The sequence below is a fragment of the Amphibalanus amphitrite genome, unplaced genomic scaffold (genome assembly GCF_019059575.1).
Source record: "Amphibalanus amphitrite isolate SeventyFive unplaced genomic scaffold, NRLGWU_Aamphi_draft 000137F_arrow, whole genome shotgun sequence".
NCBI classification, from domain to species: Eukaryota; Metazoa; Arthropoda; class Thecostraca; order Balanomorpha; family Balanidae; genus Amphibalanus; species Amphibalanus amphitrite.
The window spans coordinates 905045-928810 of NW_024881632.1; the positions used below are offsets into that span (position 1 = coordinate 905045).

The 23766-nt window shown below is 54.9% G+C and overlaps 1 protein-coding gene across 1 annotated transcript in view; it reads left to right on the forward strand.

The window, feature by feature from the left end:
- LOC122382319 (rho GTPase-activating protein 100F-like) overlaps positions 1–22812 on the forward strand; it is a 45386-nt gene extending 22574 nt beyond the window's left edge. The window contains exons 3-13 of the mRNA XM_043367495.1: positions 8276–8446; positions 12232–12414; positions 12653–13931; positions 15576–15775; positions 16864–17089; positions 17774–18466; positions 18711–18871; positions 20817–21015; positions 21731–21911; positions 22017–22485; positions 22573–22812. Of these exons, the coding sequence (XP_043223430.1) occupies positions 8276–8446; positions 12232–12414; positions 12653–13931; positions 15576–15775; positions 16864–17089; positions 17774–18466; positions 18711–18871; positions 20817–21015; positions 21731–21911; positions 22017–22485; positions 22573–22812 (4002 nt within the window). The remainder of the gene's footprint in view (positions 1–8275; positions 8447–12231; positions 12415–12652; positions 13932–15575; positions 15776–16863; positions 17090–17773; positions 18467–18710; positions 18872–20816; positions 21016–21730; positions 21912–22016; positions 22486–22572) is intronic.
- Positions 22813–23766: the final 954 nt, after the last annotated feature.

The window sequence follows — 23766 nt, forward strand, 5'->3', positions numbered from 1 at the left end:
TCACAAAGCACCGTCAGCTAAATGGTAACAACGACAACAAAATGATCCAAAATCAAGTTACAGCGACCTTCTTCAAAGCAATTATCCTAATTATGTACACATAATCGTATGCCTAGTGTATATGGTGATGACTATCATGCATTCTTAGGTATGGAAACCTGCTTGACACCTGGCAGTAATCCAGAGGCGGATCCAGCTCGGAGTTTTTTTTTGGGGGGGGGGGGGGCAAACCATAACAATTTATCGATCCTTTCCATGCCTCGTCCATAGGCGTAATGTTAAAATTATGCCGTTTGGGGGGGGGCAAATGCCTATTTTGCCCCCCCCCCCTGGATCCGCCACTGCAGTAATCGACGCCATATGTGCTACTTCTGCGAATAAGTTTGCACATTTGTGTTTATGAGCATTCGCTGGCGTCTAGCATATAGTTTCTTTAGCTTAATCGATCTGCGCACAACAGTAAAAAGTACCACGATTCAATAACTCGATCTGGTGACTTCAGACCCATCTTACCACCTTTGAGCGGTTGCCGGAACTCTCTCGGATGTGATTTATTTCAGTCTAGGAGCAGAAGTTCCGCGGATCACCCACCATCAGTACTGCCGGCTGGCCACGGGCCTCACGACTCCCATGGTCTCCTCTCTCATCTCTCTCTCTCTCTCTCTCTCTCTCTCTCTCTCTCTCTCTCTCTCTCTCTCTCTCTCTCTCTCTCTCTCTCTCTCTCTCTCTCTCTCTCTTCTTCTCTCTCTCTCTCCCTCTCTCTCTCTCTCTCTCTCTCTCTCTCTCTCTCTCTCTCTCTCTCTCTCTCTCTCTCTCTCTCGTATCCGAGCGCTGCTGCTGCCGAGGCAGCCGTGGCCCCGGCGGCCTCCGAACGCTGTATCCGAGGATGAGCGAGGTCATTTCCGAGCCGGCGAGGTCGATGCCATTGCAGCGGCCACCGGCGACAGCCCCGAACGGTCGCGCCGCCGCCGCGGGCCAAAGTGTGTCACCTCTGAATCCACGGCACACCCTGTCTAGACGGCCGTCCGCCTGACGACAATGGGCTCATTGTTGGCGTTACCGGCGCCGAACGTCACCGGTTTCCAGGCAATCAACAGGCTCCGGCGCTGAGTACCGCCTGTTCGGCCGATCCCGTGACCGGCTGGCCGCGTCGTTGTCACCGATCGTGGCCAATGTGGCTCACCGTTTGGACATCAGCCCGCGGAGAGCGGGTCGCGGACGGCCGCAGCCCGGCGGACGATTGCCGCCAGGTATTCGATCGGGCCACGCCGGCGGCGTTGCCATGGCGACGGCTCGCTCTGGTCTGGCGGTCGGCGCCGACACGTCTCGTCGGCAGGCGACCGACCCGCCGGCGCCGCCGGGCGGCCACTGCTGTTGCCGGGCGCGGTTTTCAGTCAGTGCCCATCTGTCGTGTGTCAGCCGCGTCCAATTTTACCGGCCCGACCGGCGGTGGACCAGCGCTGCTGCCGGCCTAAGCGCACGCATTATTGGATCAGCCCATTTGGAGACGGGTTCGGAATGATCGCTCGTTTAACCAACAAAGAGGATCTCATTTGTCTAGCCATGCTTGTAAACGTCCTGTCAAAACATTACCCCGCTGACATGTGACTTGTGAGTCAACATATTTGCACGCTTTGAGCGCAACTTTGGTTGCAAAATGTTTAAAAGTCATCCGTTCCTCGACCTCAGTGTACCTCTCCCTTAACATTGCCCATTACTTCTTCCTCTCTCTCCTTCCATCTCTTCCTTTCTCTTCTCCTCTTTCTCTCTCCCTCTCCCTCTCTCCCCCCTCTCTCTCTCTATCATCTCTACCCATCCCTCTGCCTCTCCCTTCCGTCCCCTCTCCTCCCTCTCCACCCTCTCTGTTCCCCTCTCTCTCTCTCTCTCTCTCTCTCTCTCTCTCTCTCTCTCTCTCTCTCTCTCTCCCTCTATGTCTCTCTCCCTCTCTCTTTCTCTCTCTTTCTCTCTCTCTCTCCTTCCCTCCCCTCTCTCTCTCTCTCTCTCTCTCTCTCCCTCCCTTCCCTCCCACGCCCGTCACCGACACACTAGCTCGTCCCACGCCGTTCGCGGTCTGGCTGAGCAATGGTGGCGGGGCGGGGGCGGGACCGAGCGACAGGGGGGATTAGTATCGGTCACTGACAGCAGGCACACTGACACCGCGCCCGACTTCCCGACCAGCCGACTGGTCTGCCAACTAGTCACTAATTAGTGCTGATTAGGCACTAATTGGCTCACTGACTGTTCGTATTGTGTTGTTTAGTTCACCAGCGCGAGTAATTATTATGCATGAATCTTGTAATGAAAAGAATGAAAAGTTCATGTCAGCATTAAAACACTCCGACTAATGAGCATTTGCCGGGCTAAGCATGAGGAAACTGCGACTCGAAACTAGAAGTAAGCCCGAGCGGACCCTGCAGTCTTTCGTCATAGTAAAGTCGTGCAGCGCAGCCTAACAGCGCATCGAGCCGTGCGGCACAGCCTAACAGCGCAGTGAGCCGTGCGGTACAGTCTAAAGACGCAGTGAGCCGTGCGGTACAGCCTAAGGCCGCAGTGAGCCGTACGGCACAGCCTACCAGCGCAGTGAGCCGTGCGGCACAGCTACCAGCGCAGGGAGCCGTGCGGTACAGTCTAAAGACGCAGTGAGCCGTGCGGCACAGCCTACCAGCGCAGTGAGCCGTGCAGCACAGCCTACCAGCGCTGTGAGCCGTGCCTCACAGCCTACCAGCGCAGTGAGCCGTGCGGCATAGCCTACCAGCGCCTATACCGACGAGCTGTTCGGTATGGTACGGACAACGTGTGCTGTATGATTTTCCTGAGTTATGTGTGTTATTGGTATGTTGAACATGCGGGTCTAGATAAAGCTGCTTTGAATTTTATCATTTTATTCTCATTTGCTTACGCTCAAAAATGCACAGACAATAATGAAGCAAAACCCAGTGAACAACCAACACAAAATTAACCTTCATTGCAATTAACGACATCTTTCAGCCGTCAACGTAGTAATGTGATCGAACGCGGTAAACCTGTGCAGGTCAAACTATACATTGCATAGTCACAGACTACTATGGCATAGTTTAACATAATTGCATCAGACGGCCATGCGACCGACATTCTTTTCAACTTCTCTCGTGCGACGTAAGGCAAAACGTGGCCTCATGTCCGTCCAGCGCGATCGGCTGGAGTCACGAAACAAGCACATACGGTTTCTGGGCCGAAGAATGTAATATGACACACGGTTTTGTGTGACATAACATATGCGCCGCACAAACTTGTGCGCAAAAGCAGTCCTTAGACATTGCAAGAGGTGTGCAAAAGCATCGGTTATTTCTTTTGAGATAGGTATATTGGTAAATTGTAACGGCATCAGTGCAAAACATGAACAGTGAACACGAACTGGTCATCCTGATCCATCATTATTGCTTGAAAAAATCCGCTTAGCTAAAGGCTCTAAAAGCTGAAACACTACAAAACTGCTGAGAATACAGCTCTGAGGTAAAAGAAGTGAGGATTCGTTGTGTCGTACAGCTGTGAAGATTGGTATGGTGATAAGTACGGCAGCCTGCCGTCGGCAGTGTCCGCCGATCGACTCCGATAAGTGTGGTCAGTCCACCGGGAAGGTAACGCCGTCAGCACGGTGCGGCCGTTCGACACTGACCGGCTCAATACATCGACCGCTCTAATGGCGAGCGATACCCTCCAGCCGGGCCGTGTCACCGGCAGCGCGAGCAGACGGTGACGCATACACCGGCCGGTGATTGATGGTACGGCGCAGCAGCGGCGGCGCTAAACATATTCCCGTGCTACACGTTATGTGCTGTCTAATTACAGCTAAACTCAGATCAATGGTAATCCATAGCAAAGATTTCTCCATTCGTATGAAGCGTCTAAAATATTAACGCTTGGTTCCATTGGATCCACCTGACCCGTCTGCCGAAAATCGCTTTTAGCCTGTGCAGGTCGTCAGTGACAGTGACGGCGGAACACCTTCAATTAGGGGGGGGGGGGGCACTGCCGACTTTTGGTCCCATTCTTTCCATGCAACGCCAATAGGGTTAATGTTAAAATCCCAAAATCAAAGGGGGCACGGTGCCCCGGTGCCCTCCAAGTTCCGCCGCCTATGGTCAGTGAAGTATCGATGTCATCAGGGAGTTCTGTTTTTGAGAGTCCTTTTGGCGCTGACTGACTAACTGACATCACCCATTATCGAATGGAGGTGAGCGCCATTGCTACGGAATATATCACCGAAACCGTACCTACCCGTTAATTCCGTCCGCTTATCATTCCGCCGAACTGCTGACATTTACGCGAGAAATACGAGTGAGCACGACCTACGGCAAGCGCTGTGGTAGCGAGGCACGGAAGCTCGTTTCCTGGGTAATGCCGTTTTCGTGATCACTTTAGCTCATAATGCGATCCCTAACCGTATTCTGGGCCCGCTTCTGAGAACACCGAGTCAACTGCACGCTCTATGTCGGCACCCGTGGCGGCCGGGCCCGAGAGAGGCGGCCGCCCAGCGTCCGGCGGCCGGCCGACCCGGTTACGGCCCCGCCAGTCGACGGTTGTCATGGAGACGGTCACGTGACCGGCGACGGGCGCCATCTCCGCCGCCATCCGACGGCCGTCGTTACGACCCCCCCCCCCCCCCGGCGGCCGTCTGACCCCCCCCCCCCCCGGCCGGCCGGTCCGAACTCGGCGCGAGGGGCGATTCTCAGTCGCACCACGTGCCCGGTCAGCGCCCGGTCAGAGCCGGGTGACTGAGGGGCACTAACCGGCACCGAACAGCAGTAGGGACCCGTGGAGCGCCGGATGACTGAGGGGCACTAACCGGCACCGAACAGCAGAAGGGACCCGTGGAGCACCGGATGACTGACAGGCACTAACCGGCACCAAGCTGCAGCGTCGAGCAGGTCAGCGACAGAAGACTGATGGCCAGACTGAGGCCAGTAACCGACACCGGCCGCCAGTGCAGCTGCAGCCGCGTGCCGGGCAGCAGCAGCGAACAGGGCACCAAGCCACGATGCAGCATTATCCATGTGTTTGGAGGAGAGTGACTCCAAAATGCCACTCAGACTTGAAATATATCTCTTATCAAACGGCAGACAGCCTGTTACCTAAAAATTCAACCAGAAATCACCATTTATTTTTTGTTTTAACAGAAACTCATTTTCCGTGGCACAAGGACTGCTAAGAGTTTGAAGTGCATGCGATGCAATGAATTCGGGCTACGTCTTACTTACCCGAAAATTTAGATGTGTGACAGGCGCGTGGGTACCAACAATGTTGACGGTACCCCCTCCTTCCACAGCCTGATATCTGATTGCCGATGGGGTCGCCTATCGGCAGAGCACTGGTCAGGATCCACCCGTTCCATCTTCATCGCTCTCCGGCCTGTCTCATGGTATTCACATCGTCTTCATGTCTCCATCAGTCTCCCTCCCAGTGCCCATTTCCCCGCCCCGGCCACCCGTCCGCGGCTGGCCTGAGGTCACCAGGGGCTCGTGGGGGGGGGGGGGGCAGAGGGGGACAGATGCCGTCTCCGGACGTCCGGCCGCCGCCGCCGGAACTGACCGGAAGCAGCACCGGAAGTGGGCGGCCGCGGCCGGCGGGATGATGAGGGAGCGGGCATCTGGGGCGCGGGATGGTGGGGGAAGGTGGGGACTGATGAACTGGAACGGGTGCATGGGTTGTGGGTGGAGGATAATAGTGTGTGACTGATTTGACATGAGAACCCTTTCAGGCAGGACTGTTTTAGTTCTTCGCTTGATTAAAGTTTTGCTGATCACGCGAAACTGTGAAATTTGATCTTTGGTTCTGACTTCTGGACATCCCTTTCAACTATCATCCGCCAGTGGGTCAGGGGTCAGCTCTCGCTCTCGAGGCACTCACCAGTTTCTCGCCACCATAGGATAAGGAGGAGCCACCCTATATTGCCTTTCTGTATGTGGAAGGAGGCTGAGCAATAATGTTGATATATGCGGCCCCGGGATCAGAGATATTGCCGCGTTTCTCGACAGAAAGCCAATATATGGAGCATGTGATTCGGTGGATAATGCAAGAAAAACTATAAAGACAATACATTCCGTCAGTCAGGAGATAATATCCATTTTCACCTCTTAATGCATTCATAATTTCCCCAAATCTAATTTACACACATCCATGCAGTCGCTTATTTCTGCAACAGTGAACTTCATCCCAGCCATATGTGGCAGCCACGCCTCATTGGTTTCGTGCTGGGGGTTCGGGATTGGCTTCCAACAAAGCTGGCGGGAAAAAACGCCATATGATCAGTAGCCGTCTTTAGTGCGCATATCATCCTGGCAACGTGCGGAGTTTAAAGCAGTGCCCACTTGCCAGCTATCTTCCTACGGAGCTTGTTTTCCTGTTTTCTGTTAGTCCACCTCCGTCCGTCCTCCGTACGTCTTTCACCCGTCCTCTGAGTTCCGTCTGTCTCAAAACAGACGGAAGGGTGTTCGTCCTCCGTACGTCTTGTCTTTCGTCCGTTCTCTGTGTTCCGTCTGTCTCAAAACAGACGGAAGGGTGTCCGTCCTCCGTACGTCTTTCGCCCGTCTTCTGTGTTCCGTCTGTCTCCAAACGGACGGGCGTCCGTCCTCCATGCGTCCGTCTGTCTCCAAACAGACCTTCGTCCGTCCGACACCCGTCCTCTGTGGTCCGTCTGTCTCCAAACAGACGGACGGGCGTCCGTCCGACGCCCGTAATTCTCCGCCTCCAGTCTAACAAATTCCTTTTTCATCCTCTGTCAGTCCCGTAAGTTCTTATAGCCGCCGCTGCCCGACCTCTGCAGTCTGCTATATACTATATCCCAACTACACACGCCAGCTCTGACCCCGCCTGCCGGCTATGTGTTATGGCTGCTGTGTTTCTGAGTTCGACCTGCCTGCCCCGGCCGCGCTCCGTCCGTCTCTCGGCACACTTTCCGTCCGAGGCGCATCATTAGCCCTCCCCCCGTCGCGCCAGCCGTCGGCGGCGATGATGACGTCCTGACGGTGACGGCGGCCCCGGAGTCGGCGGCGGCAATGTCTGACCGGCGGCAGACACCGTTAGACTCACCGGCGGCCGACGGAGGAACACGCGAGCTCTGTGGGACCGGAGAGGAGCACGGGGCGGGAAGGGGAACCAGCAGCGTGCAGCCGGGGGCGGCGCAAATGACCGCCGGCGCCAGCCGCTAATCAGGCGTTGTTGGCCGGTCCTCTCTGCCGGCGCCCGAACACAAGATTAGTGTGCGTAGCGACGGGACGCGCGGCGGACGCGGCGCGCCGCGGCGATCGATGGCGCACCGGTGGCGAGCAGCGGCGCATCGGCGGCGAGCAGCGACGCTCGATGCCCAGCCGGGTGACCCGACATACCCGCGGGCATCGTCCGACGGCCGCTGTCCGCCGGGACGGCCGTGTCGTGTCATCGGCCCGGCCTCTGATCGTTCTTCTGACTCAAGGGACGTCCTCCTGACTCCTTACGTCCTCCTGACTCGGGGGACGTCCCTCGACCCCTCGCTGACTCAATGGCCGGTCCTTACTATCGCCATGACTCAGGAGCCGGCCCTCGACCTCACACCACTCCAGCACCTCGCGTAAGGACGTCGGTCGTCGCGTCGGTCGTTCGCTCCGACGGCGCTCGGCGGTCCGGCGCTCCCGCTCTCTGCCCGCTCTGCCACCGGCCCACTACACGCTCACGCTCACGCACGCCGGGCGCCGCGCGGGCTGCCGGGCCGGTGTCGGACGGACCGCGCCGGGTGAGCTGCTCGCTCCGGCCGTCCAGTCGATGTGATCAATGGCTGGTGGGCCGGGCCGCCGACTGATGCTGGCTATTTGTCGGCCGGTGGAGGCCGCGGAGCGCGGACAATGCGGCCGCGGTGTGACGTGGAGCGCAGACAATGTGGCCGACCCGACAGACAGACACACAGACACACACTGGCAGGATGGCCTGTGCACTCAGAGAAACAGAGACAGAATGCCGTGGGATAAATAGTTGTAAAGGGGGATAATACAATGTTAAATTGCTTTCGCTTGTTGTTTGTTTCCGAAATCAGCTATAGTAGTTTATGTACAAGACAACGCTCCATGAGCTTTTTCCAAAACACGAGTCTTTTGGTGGGTACCAACCTAGTTACAATCAGCTTCTGGTAAGACACCCCGAACCATTACTGATCACAAAAGGTTCTAACGCCGTGGTTCAAAGCACGACTCGTCCCAAAGTGCGAGACACGATTGATCTAATCGCACTTTATGTGGAACATGACCCAGACTCGGCTTCTTCGCAGGATGGCAATGATCAGCCTGTGGACATGGGACGATCTCCTCGGCACAACCACCAGCAGGAGCAGCAGCAGCAGCAACAACAACAGCAGCAGCAGCAGCAGCAGCAGCAGGGCGGGCCACAGCCCGGCCCCAGCGGAATGCCGCAGATGGTCGTCCAAAAGGATTTCAGGAAGGTGGGTCCCACGCTGTCGAACCGTTCAATGGCCAAGTGGTTAGGTTGGCAAATGTGCTACATGATAGTGCAATCTAAACTCCAAAGAATCAGTGTTCATAGCACCGAAAGGGAATTGGGCTGACGAGGTTTAACCCTCGCCCGCACATGGGGGGGGGGGGTGGTTGCCACCCCCCCAGGTAGTCTTTCTGCTCTGCACTCAACATTTTTAGAGCTAGAAGGCTGATTTTTCGTATAGCTGCTCCTCTATCCTTTCTTGATGTCCACTGAAAATTTCAAGTTTCTGTGATTTTTGGTTTCGGAGATATGACCTTGTTTTTCAGGTCATGTCATGACCCAAATGGCCAATTCTCATCATTTTGCGTTTGCCATGGGCCTTATGAGCTTTTGACACCCTGATTTCGGCCTTTTTTGCCAGTCTTACCTCCTACCTATTATGGAACATGTTGTTCGACGATGTACAGGGGTCAAGGTCAGGGTCAAGGTCAACCTAGGTCACCTAAGATAATTGCGTTTTAGGCAAGCTGAATTTACTTTTTTTTTGAAGTTTTTTGACTGCATTTTTGGTAAAAGCTTCTCAGATCATGATTTCATGTAATATGGACCCAAAAACAATCGGTGCACACATCAGTATACACACAGACACACACAGACATACAAACACATATAATTGACCTTGACCTAACTTGACCTGAAATGACCTCAGCAGCAAAATTCTGGTCGGGTAGTGTGAAAAAGAGATTCTAGCTGGCTTGGCACCAGAAAACAGCATCGTCATCGGTATTTGATAAGCAGCACACTTGATATCCAACGGTGACCCAAAACAGCAACATTTTTTAGTTTGACCTGACCTGGAAGGTCAATGACTGACCTGAGAAGGTAAAACTGGGTATCATTGGATTCGTCTCTTCCCAAAGAATCTTTTTGGTCTTTACTGCTAAGCTCTATCTCCAACAGGAACGAAATGGCGCGGGGGGGGTGGCAACCACCCCCCCCCCCCATGTGCGTTCTAGGATGGGAAAATGGCATGTGCGGGCGAGGGTTAACCAAGCTAAATAATCACATGAATAGTATAGTTTTTAAAGCTTATTTTAACTCCAAAAAAATTGTAGACACAAACGGCACACCATTGCATAAAATAGTCAAGCAGAATACTACACAATGCAAGTCCGATGCTATAAAACTGATAAAGTATACTCCGAGGGTCTACCGATAAACCAGTCGAAAGCCATTCATCATCCTTCTGCAACCGCCCAAGTCATTAATTTGCCTGTACTTGCATGAAGTGCATAAAACTGTGATGAATGGTTAACGAATGAAATCCAGACAGCAAACTTGACTTTTAGCACTTCACAATATAAATTGCGAAATGCGCTTTTGATAATAAAGCATAACTATGAAGACTGTCATTCGATCTTAACGTTTGGAAAGTAAATTGAAATGCTAATAAAATTGCATGATATCTTATGTCAGTGTTAGAGGTATAAAAGCAATCATAGACCATTATAAGCATCCAAAAATACCACAAATATTTGTAGAGTGTTCAATGATTCAAATTTCAAGCTATCGACATGCACGTCTTTCCCTTCGGAAACAAACCGAATAAGCAAACAAAAGGAATCAGTGTGAGTAGGACGCCGCTTGGGGGCAATACATGCCCACATTCCTACATTACATATAATATTAAATACATATATATGCAATGCAATACATTCCTACAAACCTTTGATAAAAAATACTGAATTGAATTTCTAGCCAAAAGTAAAAAGGCGATATGAGAGCATTTTCCCAAGATCCCGTACCTTTCCCGTACCTCTGACGCTTCTGTCATTTCATTCGTATCCCGACCCCAACTACCCCGGTAAAATTCTTACGATCTACGTACAATTTGCACAGGTCTGGCAGGGCGTCAAATTAGCTACCCTTCCGGGTGCCTGAAATATGTCGTAATCTTTTTCCCGGGGGATTACTGGGACTTGAGTTTGCTGCTCGCTATAGGTCACCGTGCAGTGCGGCGAATGGGACTGTCGGTTTAGTTTATAGTAATTAACGGGGCGCTCCCGTTTGACGATGATAAATACATCCAGCTCGCACGTCATGTTTAGGTGGCGAGAAAATAACTAAATGGGAGGCATTTTTTGCACACGTTAAAAAAAAAATCATGAGGTCACCAGGTCACATAGTGACCTCACCTCTAAGAGTAAATGCTCTCATTTCTATCAATTCGTAACGATTGCTTTACAGCTTTCATGGATTGATAATGAATGGCCGATGCTCTTGAGGTTACGGTTGATTTCGTGTGTGCACATCGTCTTTTCGGTTTCGTGTTTTTATCATATGTTATTCATAATAAATATCTTATCGACTATCGACTAGCAATTCACAAACCGTCGGGTGCACAATCGCCAAAAAAAAAACGTGTCAAGGAAAATAATTCACAGATTTTATTACGGAGCGAGCGAAGCGAGCGTAGCCTTTCCTTAGATTAATTCTGAGTATGAGCGGCCGGCCGGCCGGCCGGCCGTGGTCACGCTTTTGCGAGGCTTATATCTCAGCAACCACTTGACCGATTTACACGCGGTAATTTTTGTAGGGTAGCTTCATTCCTTCTACCAAGTATTAGACTATTCCCGATGCATGTGGGTGACCCCTTATGCGCGTGCCACGTGCAAAACGAAGAGGTGTCAGTTTTGCAATTGTTGCAATATCTCGGTAGCTACTGAGCCGATTGCGCTGAAAGTTGGCATGTAGGTAGGCACCCACTAGGCAATGCATATGCACGTGCCAGAGTTGGGGTGCTGCTGCACGTGCGCACGTGCAGGGGTCGTTTCCAGATCTCGAGAACGGCTCGACCGGTTGCGCTCAAATTTGGTACACAGTTAGGGACCGGTTAGTAGGGTGCCGTGCAAAAGTCAGTCGGGACCCATTTTGCACGTGCGCACGTGCAGGGTGTCGCTTCCAGATCTCGAGAACGGCTGGGCCGATTGTGCTCAAATTTGGCACATCGCTAGAGACCGGTTTGTAGGGTGCCTTGCACAAGTCAATTGGAGGTACCCCTCGCAATTTCGCACGTGCAAGGCCCACTCTCTCGCTCGCTCCGTTAGTCGCCCCAAAAGGCGTTATACTGGTGATACGTTAACATGGGATAGTGATTATATGCGTACTGTGTTTGATCGTGAAGAATATATGACTGCTGAGTGCTGATGCAGCATGGAGAGATATTGTACGTAGGTATGCATGTAATATTCGGAAGATAAATCTCCCGGAACATGCCGATGCCACAAAGGCAGGAGCAGCTGTTTGGGACGCAGATTTGGGCCGCGATATGAGAGCTTCCGTCAGACCACTGAGCAGTTAAATTGGACAGAAACTTTGCCACTACGTCTATGTTCATAGACGGGTTGCAATGAAAAACTCTGCAGAGAATTTCAGCTGTATCAAATAAGGTCACGAAGTCATGGCCTGGGACACTGTCAAACCAGCCAGCTGAAAACAACCGTAGAAGATATTATTCTGAGAAGCTCACAGACATGTTGTGGTGTGGGAAAGCATGCAGAAATGCAATCTATGCAATGGTATACAATATCGTCGCATGAGAAGCCGTCGTAGCGCTTGTAATTCGTCGTCGTAAACTCAACAATCATTGTAATTCAGCCACCAAAGTTCAGAGTTCAACTAGTTCAACCATTGCAAGCTAGACCATCAAGACCACTGTTTTATATTTCTGGCAACATCCCGCTTCCCAAATCCCAGCCTGACTGACAGATCCGTTCCCTTCTTCACCAGGTCAGCGGGATCTCGACCGAGATCTTCCGCCAGATCGAGACCATCGAGAACGACATGGACGCGTCGACGGCGGCGGCACTGCAGGCCGTCGAGAAGCGCGGCGAGATGCTCGTGCGCATCCTCGACCCCAACCGGCTCTCCAAGAAGGCCTTCGAGAGCGCCAAGCGCTTCCTCTCCCTGCAGGTGAGCCGTCGAAGCCCTGTTATGCTCCGTCTATCAGTTAGGTTTATCGATAATAATTTTTTAATTTTCTGTGCCCCGGCAACCAGTTTTACGAAGCACTTAGCCGCCAACTATTTACACCTTGATCTAATGAAGCACGATAATAAATGTGCACTGAATGTAAGCAACATACCTACACCTTAGTTATACTCAATATCTCATTCGACTCGCTCGTCAATCGCTCTGTTTGCTCCCCCAGGACGGACGGCACACGATCCAGTTTGTGGAGATTGTGAAGCGTCCCGGCCAGACGCTGGGCCTCTACATCCGCGAGGGGAACGGCGCCGACCGCTCCGACGGCGTGTTTGTCTCCCGGATTGCGCTCGAGTCGGCCGTGTACAACTCGGGCTGCCTGCGGGTGGGTGACGAGGTGCTCGCCGTCAACCTGGTGGATGTGACGCGCATGGGCCTCGACGACGTGGTCATCATCATGTCGATTCCGCGCCGGCTGGTGCTCACCACGAGGCAGCGCCGGTTCCACCAGGGCGCCGAGAGCCCGCCGATGGCCCGGATCGAGCCCAAGCCGCCGCCCGTGGTCGTCATCAAGAAGGAGCTCGAGGAGGAGGAGCCGGAGCGCGCGCCGCCGCCGCCGTCGACGGCGCCGCCGCCGCTGCCGCCGCGCCGGCAGCGCAGCGCCGACGACTCGCCGTACGGCTACACGCGCTCGATGGTGCACCGGGACCCGTCGGCGGCGGCTGCCTACCCGGACCCGTACAGCCGCGCGCGGCGCTCCCAGTTCGCCGGCGCCGCCAGCCGCAGCCTGCCGCCCAGCGACTCGTGGCACAGCGACGCCAGCTCCGTGACCTCGTACCAGCCGCCGCCACCGGTGGTCACCGACCAGCCGCGCGGCTCGGCGCCCCTCTTCGCGCCCTACGAGCGCGGCGGCCCGCACCCGAAGACGCTCGAGTCGCTGGCGGAGCGCGTGCACGGCGGCCCGCTCGACTCTCTGGCCGGTAACGTGGAGTCTCTGTACGCGGCGGCGGCGCGTCGCGGCGGCTACGGCAGCCTGCCGCGCGGCGGCGGCCACTACCGGGGCCGGGGCCGAGGCGCCGAGAGAGGCCGAGGGGTGACGCGCACCTACAGCGACCAGCGGCTGCCCATGACCGACACCGAGCCGGCCGAGCTCTCCGTGCCGCCGGCCATGCGGCCCAACTTCAAGACCTCCTCGCTGCAGTACCCGCTGCGCTACACGGACACCATGAAGCGGCTGAGCGCCATGCGCCGCCGGACGGCCTCGCTCGACTACGCCTCGGACTCTGAGGCGGTGGCGCCGGGCCGGCCGCCGCTGGCGCACCGCACGCGGCCGCAGCAGCTGGCCGCTGCCGGCGGGCCGCGCAGCAACTCTCTGCCCCGGGACGGGCGCGCCGTGCTCCGCGGACGGCCGCGCTACGTCTCCGGCTACGGCTCGGCGGGCACGGCCGACAGCCAGGACGAGAGCGACGGGGCCGTCAGCGCGCCCGAGCTGCTCACCAGGAGAGGTGGGTCCGGGCGGACGGGAACAGAGGGCAGCGAGGAGGATGGCGGGGGAGGGCTCTTTTTCACTGAATGGGGATTTAACCCTCGCATGTGTGCGGCGTTTGCCAGCTTCTAATGTGTAGGGGGGGGGGTCGGTTGGACCCCCCCCTTGCCGTTTGGCCCCTGATCGAGCTAGAGCTTCGCAGAAAAAACGAGCGTGTTGCCCGTGACGAGAGGAAGCCGATGATACCCAATTTTAAGGTCCTAGGTCATTGGTTGACCTTCCAGGTCAGGTCAATGACCCAAAGTCGGGAAAATCGGGACCTGTTAGAAAGTCGTAAAACGTGGCTGCTGAGGGGTTTTTCGGGGTGCTGATCACGAATATCGTGTTAGTTTTGATCACAGATGATGTCTTTAAGCATTTAGACCAGGTCGGGTCAGGTCAGGTCAGGTCAACCAGTAGGCGTCGTGACGGGTATTCGTAGTACGTGTCAACCGCCTCTGACAGCTTCGTAACATGTTACGAAGGCACCAAAACTACTTCGTAAATGTTCAAATGGTTGCTAAATTCGAATTCAGCTCCAAAAACTAGCCTAGAAACATGTACAGCTCGAAAAAGTGAACCGAGGTCACCCGAGGTCACCAAAGGTCAATGACCTGACCTGACCTTCAGGTGACCTTGACACCCACCCTAATGCATGGAAGCAACATCAAATCACATGTTTGAACGTTTGAAACCACGAAAAGCTTGCAAACGCGCGGCTAATGCGAGCCGACATACGCAGAATCACGATTCCGGCCAAACATGGTCTCGGAAAAGAGGTCACAGGTCAAAGGTCATTTGGGTCAGGGTCATGAAATTTTCAGGGTAGGTGTAAAATTGATCAATGTGAGGGTACTGAAAGTTTCGTCGCGATCGGCCGCTTTTTACGCGAGTTATTCGCGAAAAACCATGGGGGGGGGGGTCCATCCGACCCCCCCCCTACACATGCGAGGGTTAACATGTGGACTGACTTTGTGAGTCAGGCGTCAGCAGCTGAGTTCCATCAACTTTTGCAGTTATTAACGCAGCCCATTAACTTCACTTCTCAATTGATTGAATTCATGTAAGTCAGTACCTACCCTTGACAAAAGCTACCCCAAACGTTAACCTTTTGTTCTTTTTCTCCTTATGCTTGTGGCAGCCTCAATCCCAAAACACGTTTCGACGACTGGCTCTAGTTTCGTAACTCAGAAACTCGGAAACTGCGGACGTTGTGTTATTAAAATTCATGAGCAATCGCCTGTGCTCTGGCGCATACGTCCGACATATCGCCTGGCGCTCTCGAATGTCAGCAGCCACACATAGCCACCGTCAGATTGATGTCGGGAATAATTCAAACGGGCTGCGGCCGGCCGGCGCTCTCCGGCCGAGTTGAGCTCAGTTCCGGGGCCGGGTGCAGCTGCGGCGCCAGGGCGGGAGGAGCTGGAGCGGCGGCCCGGCCGGGCTCCGAGCTGACGCGCGCCGCTCCCACCCCAGGGACAGATCATGCCGGCCGAATTAATTAAACGACTTCCAGAACTTGCAGTGTCTCAGTCGCCTGCGCCCGAGAGGATGCCCGTCTGAAGCGCGGGGTCCTTGGGTAAACCTGCAGGAGATTTTTAATAATGTACGCCCCTGTCCACAGCCGGACCGCCCAGTATGCGTCAGGCGGGAGCCGCGTACGGCGGAGGTCCGGCCGACGCCAGCCAGTGGCTCTCGCGAGCGCCCTCCACCAGTGCCATCTACGAGAGGATCCGGTCGCAGCGGGACGCGGCCGGCCTGCCGCCCAGCCACCGCGGGGTTCGGTTCACCTTCAGCGCCGAGAACCTGCACGGGGGAGTGGAGGTGAGTAAGGCCGAGTCTTCCGTAGAGCTACCGGGGTCAAATGCACGGGGGAGTGGAGGCGAGTCTTTCGCAGAGTTACCGGGGCTAACTTCATGGAGAAGTGGATGTAAGTAGAGGATCTCCGTAGAGTCACCGCGCACGGGAGTGGAGATGAGTGGCCACTTTTCCGCAGAGGTCCCGGAGTTAACTTCACGGAGGAGTGGAGGTGAGTCACGAGTTTTCGGCCGAGCTGCCATCTAACAGTTTATCTCTCAGACTTGGTCAGATCTGTCTGATGCTGACCTCACTAAAATCAGGAGGACTTCCAACAGCGTTGAATCTGTGTTGCGGTTAACGATATATTCAGAGTGCTAGAAACTACATTAAAAATACAGTTTTGATACATTTGGCCTTGTCAGCAAAAAGCAAACCTCGTCAAAGAGGACGAATCACCTACATTACGGAGTTTGTTCGCGTGGCTGCCTTCCAACAGCGCTCCTCAATCACCGCAGTCGGCGCCACCATTCAAACATTGTCGCTGTTGGCGTCAACAATGACAAACGCTCTAAATCTGTCGGCAAACGTTATTCAATGATGATAAAAGCGCTGTTAGTCGACACCATTGGGGCCCTTATAGAGCAATTCAATTGTCGCTAATGCAGTTGGCCGTATTAACGGAGCTGCGGGCCGGGAAACGAAAAGTCGACTTCCCACTTCCCCAGAGCTGAACGAATAGTCATTTACGAGTTCTTCAAGTGTGCATTTATGTTCGTTGAGAAAAGCTCTCAGTCGTCTGGCCACTATTTATTGTCAATCTCATGAGCTCATCTTGCAGCCAACCATCGATTAATAAGCCGCGGATGCGTCTCAACACGGAAGTGAAAAGAACACGAAGATACGAGTATAAATGAGCAGCATCTCCCAGTAACAACTCTGTCTCCGCGCCTCCCCGTGGTCGCAGTAACGCTCCCTCACCTCCCTGCAGGAGTCGCCGTACTACTGACCGAGACACCCTACCCGTCTCTGACTCCCCTCGCCTCCCTGCAGGAGTCGCCGCACTACTGACTGAGTCACTGTACCCGTCTCTGACTCCCCTCGCCTCCCCGCAGGAGTCGCCGTACTACTCGTACCGCCCCCAGCTGAGCACGCTGCGGGCCCAGGCGCCCGGTATGGTGCAGCCCCGCCGGCCGCCGGTGGCCGCCGGAGCGCCGGCGGACGCCGCCGGACCGCCGCTGTCACAGAGGCTGCGGTCACTGCTGGAGGAGCGCAGCATCACGCCGACCCCGCAGCCGGGCCAGGCGTCCCGGTTCTCCGTGCTCAACATCAACCCGGCAGGTGGGGACTGATTGAGGTCAAAGAGAGGGGATAAAGAGACGAGTGGAAGGGAGAGGCAGAGAGGAAGAGGGAGGAGGAAAAGGGCCTGACACTGTCCTTACTTTGGGATACTTTTAGGCATGCATCGGCACTAGGTGTCCTTTTTGGGGATCCAGGTAACCCGCCGGGCCCCGCCCCGCAACCCTTCTCCAGGTACCCACAACTACCCGCATGGGGAACTTCAGTGGTAGCAGCCCGCAACAACCCGCACATGCAGGCAAAAAGCTTTTCCACTTTCTAGACATATTTTTCCAGGACATCTTACTGCTATGTGAAGCATTCTAGGCCATGCTCCAGTAAATTTGTTTTCCATTTTAAAGGGGAAATTTTGTTTTGTTTTAGTATTGAAGTTTCTGATATTTTTGCTACCCGCATGAAACCCACACCAGGGTATTTCCTGCTGATGCAACCCGCGTAAACCCATGCGAGTTTTGTCTACCCGCTCATTGCGGGCTGGTGGTTCGAAAAAGGGCACCTCTAATCGGCACCGTACAAGAAGGTTTCAAACGCATTAAGTTCTCAGAGCAGTCGCTGGACTCCATTTGCAATTTTGTGACCCTCCTCTTACAACTCTTATAATTCTGACTGCAATGCCTAATGCCCAGTCAATCTCTGACTCACGTTGTGCCCCCCCCCCCCCCGCAGAGTTCCTGCGGTACAAGTCGGAGCGCCCGTCCATGTCGAGCAGTGCCGAGGAGGGGCCCTCGGGGATGCTCTGGGTGCACCTGCTCTCCGGGCGCGGTCTGAAGCCGGCCGGACGCATGCAGCACCTGCGCGACCTCTACTGCGTGCTCGAGTGTGACCACGTGCACAAGGCGCGCACGGTGATCCGCACCGGCGACCTGGTGTTTGACTGGGACGAGACGTTCGAGCTGGACCTCATCAACACGCGCGAGCTGGACTTCCTCATCTACTCGTGGGACCCGCAGTTCCGGCACAAGCTCTGCTACAAGGGCTCCGTGTGCGTGGCCACGCTGCTGCGAGAGAGCAGCGTCTACCAGCTGGCGCTCAAGGTGGAACCGCACGGCACACTGTACGTCAAGCTGCGCTACACGGAGCCCAAGCGGTGCTTCGAGCGGGCGCCCAACCCGCGCCGCTCGGCGCTGTTCGGCGTCGACCTGGAGACGGTGGTGGCGCGGGAGAACTCGGGTCTCAGCGTGCCGCTGATCGTCAAACGCTGTGTGGACGAGGTGGAGCGGCGCGGCCTGGACATCATCGGCCTGTACCGACTCTGCGGCTCGGCCACCAAAAAACTGCTGCTCCGAGAGGCGTTCGAGAAGAGCCCGCGCTCCGTGGACCTGTCACCCGACAACGTGCCGGACATCAACGTCATCACCGGTAAGTGAAAAGGATTGTTATTTATTTGACCATATTTTTTACGTTGCAAGTCATTGATTCATGCCTAACCGCTTGTCAAAGCGAAAGCAAAATATACGGGGTTTCATAGGAGACATCAACGTTTGCATGTTTTGATACATTTTTATCATCAATTTATAATCACCCGCTAGATCACGGCTAGCATCTAATTAGACCGCATTGCGTCGTTAGACCCCGGCCGACTATTTTCTGCTTCTCTCTGCAGGTGTTCTGAAGGACTACCTCCGCGAGCTACCCGAGCCGCTGTTCACCAAATGTCTGTATCAGATGCTTTGTGACGCCCTCTCCGTCTGTCTGCCCGACGACCCTGAGGGCAACGCCAAACTCATGTTCTCCATACTCGACTGTCTGCCAAAAATCAACAGGGTAAGACGCACAATGTGCAGAAAAGGGTGGTTCAAATCATTTAGGTGGAATTTTCATCCTGCATTGTCCGCATGACAGCATTGCCAAGTTTCACACTGCACGGACCGCGCAGAGCTTTTCGTGCGTTGCGGCACAGTATAACATGTCAGGCGTTTGTCGCCAACGCCATCTAGGAACTAATAGTAAAAACACAACAGCGCGGCAGATTCGCCTCACTTCAATAGATCCTGCGGTTTTTTTTACAAATATCATCTACATATAAGCATGGATGAAACAAGCCGACAGAACCTTGAACAAAGCATTCAACTGAAAGAGCAGCATCAGCGTCCGCTTTTCAGTGAAGAGCATGGTAGTGTTTGTCTTTAGTAGTGATGTCAATTTCAGAAAACATGTGTCCAATGTCCGCCCAATGCCCAATGCTGGCGTCGACTGTCCGTCCAAAAATGTCCAAGCCAGCCATTTGTCCAAAGATGTCCGACATCTACGCAATAGTTTACACTCAACACCGTTATTTAATTTGCTGTTAACCCGCGCCCCGTAGGGGGGGCCGAAACGGCCCCCCCCTGTCCTTTTTGGTCGATATCTCCTAAACGGCTGGAGATATCGCCACCAAACTTTCAGGACCCCTCCGGGCATCAATTTTACACATTGTGACCAAAAATTTTTCCAGAGGCTAAGATAGGTTGGCCATAAATGACGTCAGAGTGACGTCATGTTCTGTCATTTTCGACCGAAAAAAGACCTTCGCGAGAAGACCTGTCAGGCCTACAGCTTTGAAGATACAGAAAAATGATCAGATATAAAAGATGTAGAATTGACAGGGCTACAAAACTGCTATCTCGGATTTGTGAAATTTTTGAGTTTTGATCCCCAAAAATCAAAAAAGCATTTTTTGGATATATTAGCCAAAAAAATCCAAAAAGTTTTTTGAGTTTCGAAAAAACCGGAATATATGTGATAGTACCTACCGTCTTCTATCTACATACCAAATTTCAGATCGATACCTCGTTTTTTGGCCAAGTTATAGCGAAAAAACTGTTCAAAAATGATGACGTCAAATTTTCCAACTCAATTTTTGGCAATTCTAGAACTCGTAGAGCAAAACAAAGACCACCATTAGACTCCCCGTGATGAGCTGCATCGAATGGATACCCATTTTATGCAAAAATATCAACTTTGAAATTTGACCTAATTTGACCTGACCTTGACCTGACCTTCACCAAAACGTGACCTAGGCTGGCCCCAAAGGCTGCCTAACCCACATAATCGCATTTGTCATGTAAAATGGACCATAAAACATGTATCACACGACACATTCATATTGTGACCCCCGGTGACCTGACCTCGCTGTGACCTGACCTGGTATCAGTGGCCTCAGATAGCAAAGTATGTGTTTGACGAACAATATACCATCGATGGTTTTCAATAAATTACAAATTTACTCGATTTCACAGCACATTTCTTGAATTGCCTGTGAACGGTGAAAATCTGACCTTTGACCTGACCTGTGACGTCATCGATTTGACCTAGGTCAATGAAATTTGGTCACAAGGTAGTTCCCGGGTAGGGCTATCAAACGCCGTTTGAATTTTGAAAATCGGCCGGTAACTTTCCGAGATCTTAGGGGGGGGCCGAAACGCCCCCCCCCCTACGGGTGGTAGGGTCCGCCGGTAGCCCTACGGGGCGCGGGTTAATGTATCGTTACCAGCTCAAAAGTGTTGATCATATCGAAAGCTTGGCTTTTTAATAGTCAATCAATGTTAAACACGATTACTTTATAAAAATGTTGAGGTGTAGCAAGCGATTGTCCAAAGTTGTCCAAAGCCTGCTGTCATTGTCCAACCGAATTCCGAATTGGACGTTAGACAAAATCGGAATTCCGAAGATTCAAGTTCCGATTGACACCACTAGTCTTTAGTGACTGTAAGCCGGCGCTCTCTTTCAGTGCACGCTGCTTTTTCTGATGGACCACCTGCGGCTGGTGGCCTCTCAGTCCGAGTGTAACAAGATGACGCCACAGAACGTCGCCATCTGCTTCGGCCCGGTGCTGATGCTACACTCGGAGATCGGCCGCACCGACATTGACTTCCACAAGCCCATCTCGGTGCTCAAGTACCTGCTCACCATCTGGCCCTCAAAGTCAGGTAATGTTTGCGACGCTGGCCGTAGCGAAGTGGCCCTGGGCAGCCCGAACAGTGCAGTAGGTGTGAGTGAATGTCAGGGTCAGAGAAAGAAACATAAATCATTATAAAACATATCGATCGATATCAGGAAGACAAGATCCCGCTTTGATTGTTACCAGCTGCCAAAGCGCACCGCCGAACTGTTTCATTGTCGTGCTTCCCTTGCTTTGCTCATTGCTGCAATGTTATTTCTTCTGATATTTTCAGCACCAATTTTCTTGCATCATTGCTTCATAAAAACACAAGTGGGATTCTTTACCTAAGCCAGTCACGTCTAAGGTTACGGAGTGCGATTCTTATGACTTTATTGAGAAAATACAATTATTATGGGTTTAAATGTGCTGCTTTTCTTATGTGTATGCCCTTCTCGTTCTGAAGGTACCGTTTCTCATTCATAGCAAAACCAGTTCGATAGAATCACCACTCTTTGCCAGTGTCTGCACGCTCACTATTGCACAGTCACCGCCTGCATTTGGATAGTCGCTGCATTACTGGCATTGTCTGATGCACTCACCGTGTCCTTTCCTGCAATATATGTAGCAGGGAGACGTCCGTACTGTGCGCTGTATCACGTATCACCGCTTCCACGCCTGGGAGGCGCTCTCCTCACCGCAAAGCACAGAGAGCGCCCCCAAAGGTGCTTCTTGATTCTTTTACTGGGCCGTTTTCCAGACAGTTCGGGAAGCAGCGGCAGCGACAGCCGGACCAGCTCGTCGCTCTCGTCTCTCACCACGCCCCCCTTCGTCGGCGCGGCGGGACGCGGCGCAGCAGCCGGCGCACCGCTCCGACCCAGCTACTACCGCCACAGACAGTGGCTCAGAGAGTCGCGATTCCTCCCCGAATCAACCTGCTGACACGTGCCCGCCGGCCGGCCGGCCGCCGGCGCCGCCGCCGCCCGGTCAGCGGCCGGCGCTCCCACCACGGCCTCCGGGTCGGGTCCGCTCCCGGCACCCCTCCCGCAGCGAGGAGCCCGACCTAGGCTCCAGCGCGGGACCACGGCCCGGACCTGGCTCGGGAGCGGGGCCGGCCGGCGCGCCCAGCCAGCCCTTCCCCGGCCCGCCCGCCGCCCCCAGCTACATGCGGCCAAAGTCGGACGTGGAGGTCGGCGGTGGTCGGGACGGCCGAGCCACGCCGGCGGAGGGTGGCTACACCCGCGAGGGACGGGCCACGCCGGCGGAGGGTGGTTACACCCGCGAGGGACGGGCCACGCCGGCGGAGGGTGGTTACACCCGCGAGGGACGGGCCACGCCGGCGGAGGGTGGTTACACCCGCGAGGGACGGGCCACGCCGGCGGAGGGTGGTTACACCCGCGAGGGACGGGCCACGCCGGCGGAGGGTGGTTACACCCGCGAGGGACGGGCCACGCCGGCGGAGAGTGGTTACACCCGCGAGGGACGGGCCACGCCGGCGGAGGGTGGTTACACCCGGGCCGCGCCGGCGGAGAGCGGCTACACCCGGCCGCCACCGCCCGCGTACCCCGGCTCCGGCGACCCGTACGGACGGAGCACGCCGCCGCAGTACGGGCGCGGTCAGGAGGCCCGGCCCCGGCCACCGTCCGGCTCCGAGCCGACCATCGGCGGCCGCGAGACGCACGAGGAGCTCATGAAGGGCGTCATCTCAGAGCTCCAGAGCAAGCGGCTCTCGGCGCGCAGCCTGGACGGCGACGGCGCGCCGGCCGACCGCGACCAGCGCCGCGAGCAGGAGGAGGAGCAAGAGGAGGAGGAGGAGGAGGAGGAGGAGCGGTTAGATCTCACGTGAGGCCGAGCCGAGCCGCCGCCGGCGCCTAGCAATAACGCGATTCCAACTACAGGGTAACGGGGGCCCGGCTGCTCGACGGCGAGCGCTGGGCCACCGGAGACAGGCGCAGCTGGCGCCCAGTATGCATCCCACTGCCAATTGTGTGCGGTCCGAGGTGGCGCGACGCGACTTCCAGAGTATCAGTTCCTGGGGCGCCTCTGGGAGCGGCGCGCCGCCTGGTGGCTGACAGCCGAAACTGTAGTTCGGTACCCGGCCGCCAGAGGTACCGCAGAGCGCCTCTCCGACCTCACTTCGTGTTGATAGCGCCTATGTTAGAGGCGAAATATCTCTTGGATGCATTTCGTATCGATAAATGGAACTTTTATCGCATCATGCACCGAACATTGTCCAAATTTGTCCCGCATTTCAGATAACTGTAGGAAGTTCGCTGCGGTCAGAGCAGAGTACTGGTAAATTTCGGTTGTGTTCCCCTTGAGCGGCGCAGCACCTCCATCCACCGTCACAACTGCCAAATACTCAGTGTCGGCGCCCGTATAGTCCATGTCGTGCACGCACTGCCTTGTTGTTACGATGTAGCCAGAGAGGCGGTCGGTCTCGGTCGGCCGGCCGCTTCGTTAGGTAGGGACGGGGATTCAACTGCCGGTCAGTGGGTGGGTCCAGCGCCGTGGCCAGGCGGCCCCGCTGGGTGACCAGCCTCAGAGGCCTGGGCAGTGTTCACGGGCAAGTGTCAGGTGCCGCATACCTTTCCTCAGAGCCCGGTAGAGGCGTGTGTTCGGCGTCGTACGCGCGTCGATCTTTTGCTCTTTTGTAGTTCTGTTACGGTAGCGTGCTGGCCGGTTTTTATAGCGTTTTGTAAGCCCTTCTCTCGAGCTGCGCCTGCTGTTGGCGAGTGTGGGTCTGTGGTGGTGTGTTGCCGAGTGAGTGTGACCCGGGGTCGTCGCCGGCGGGGATGCG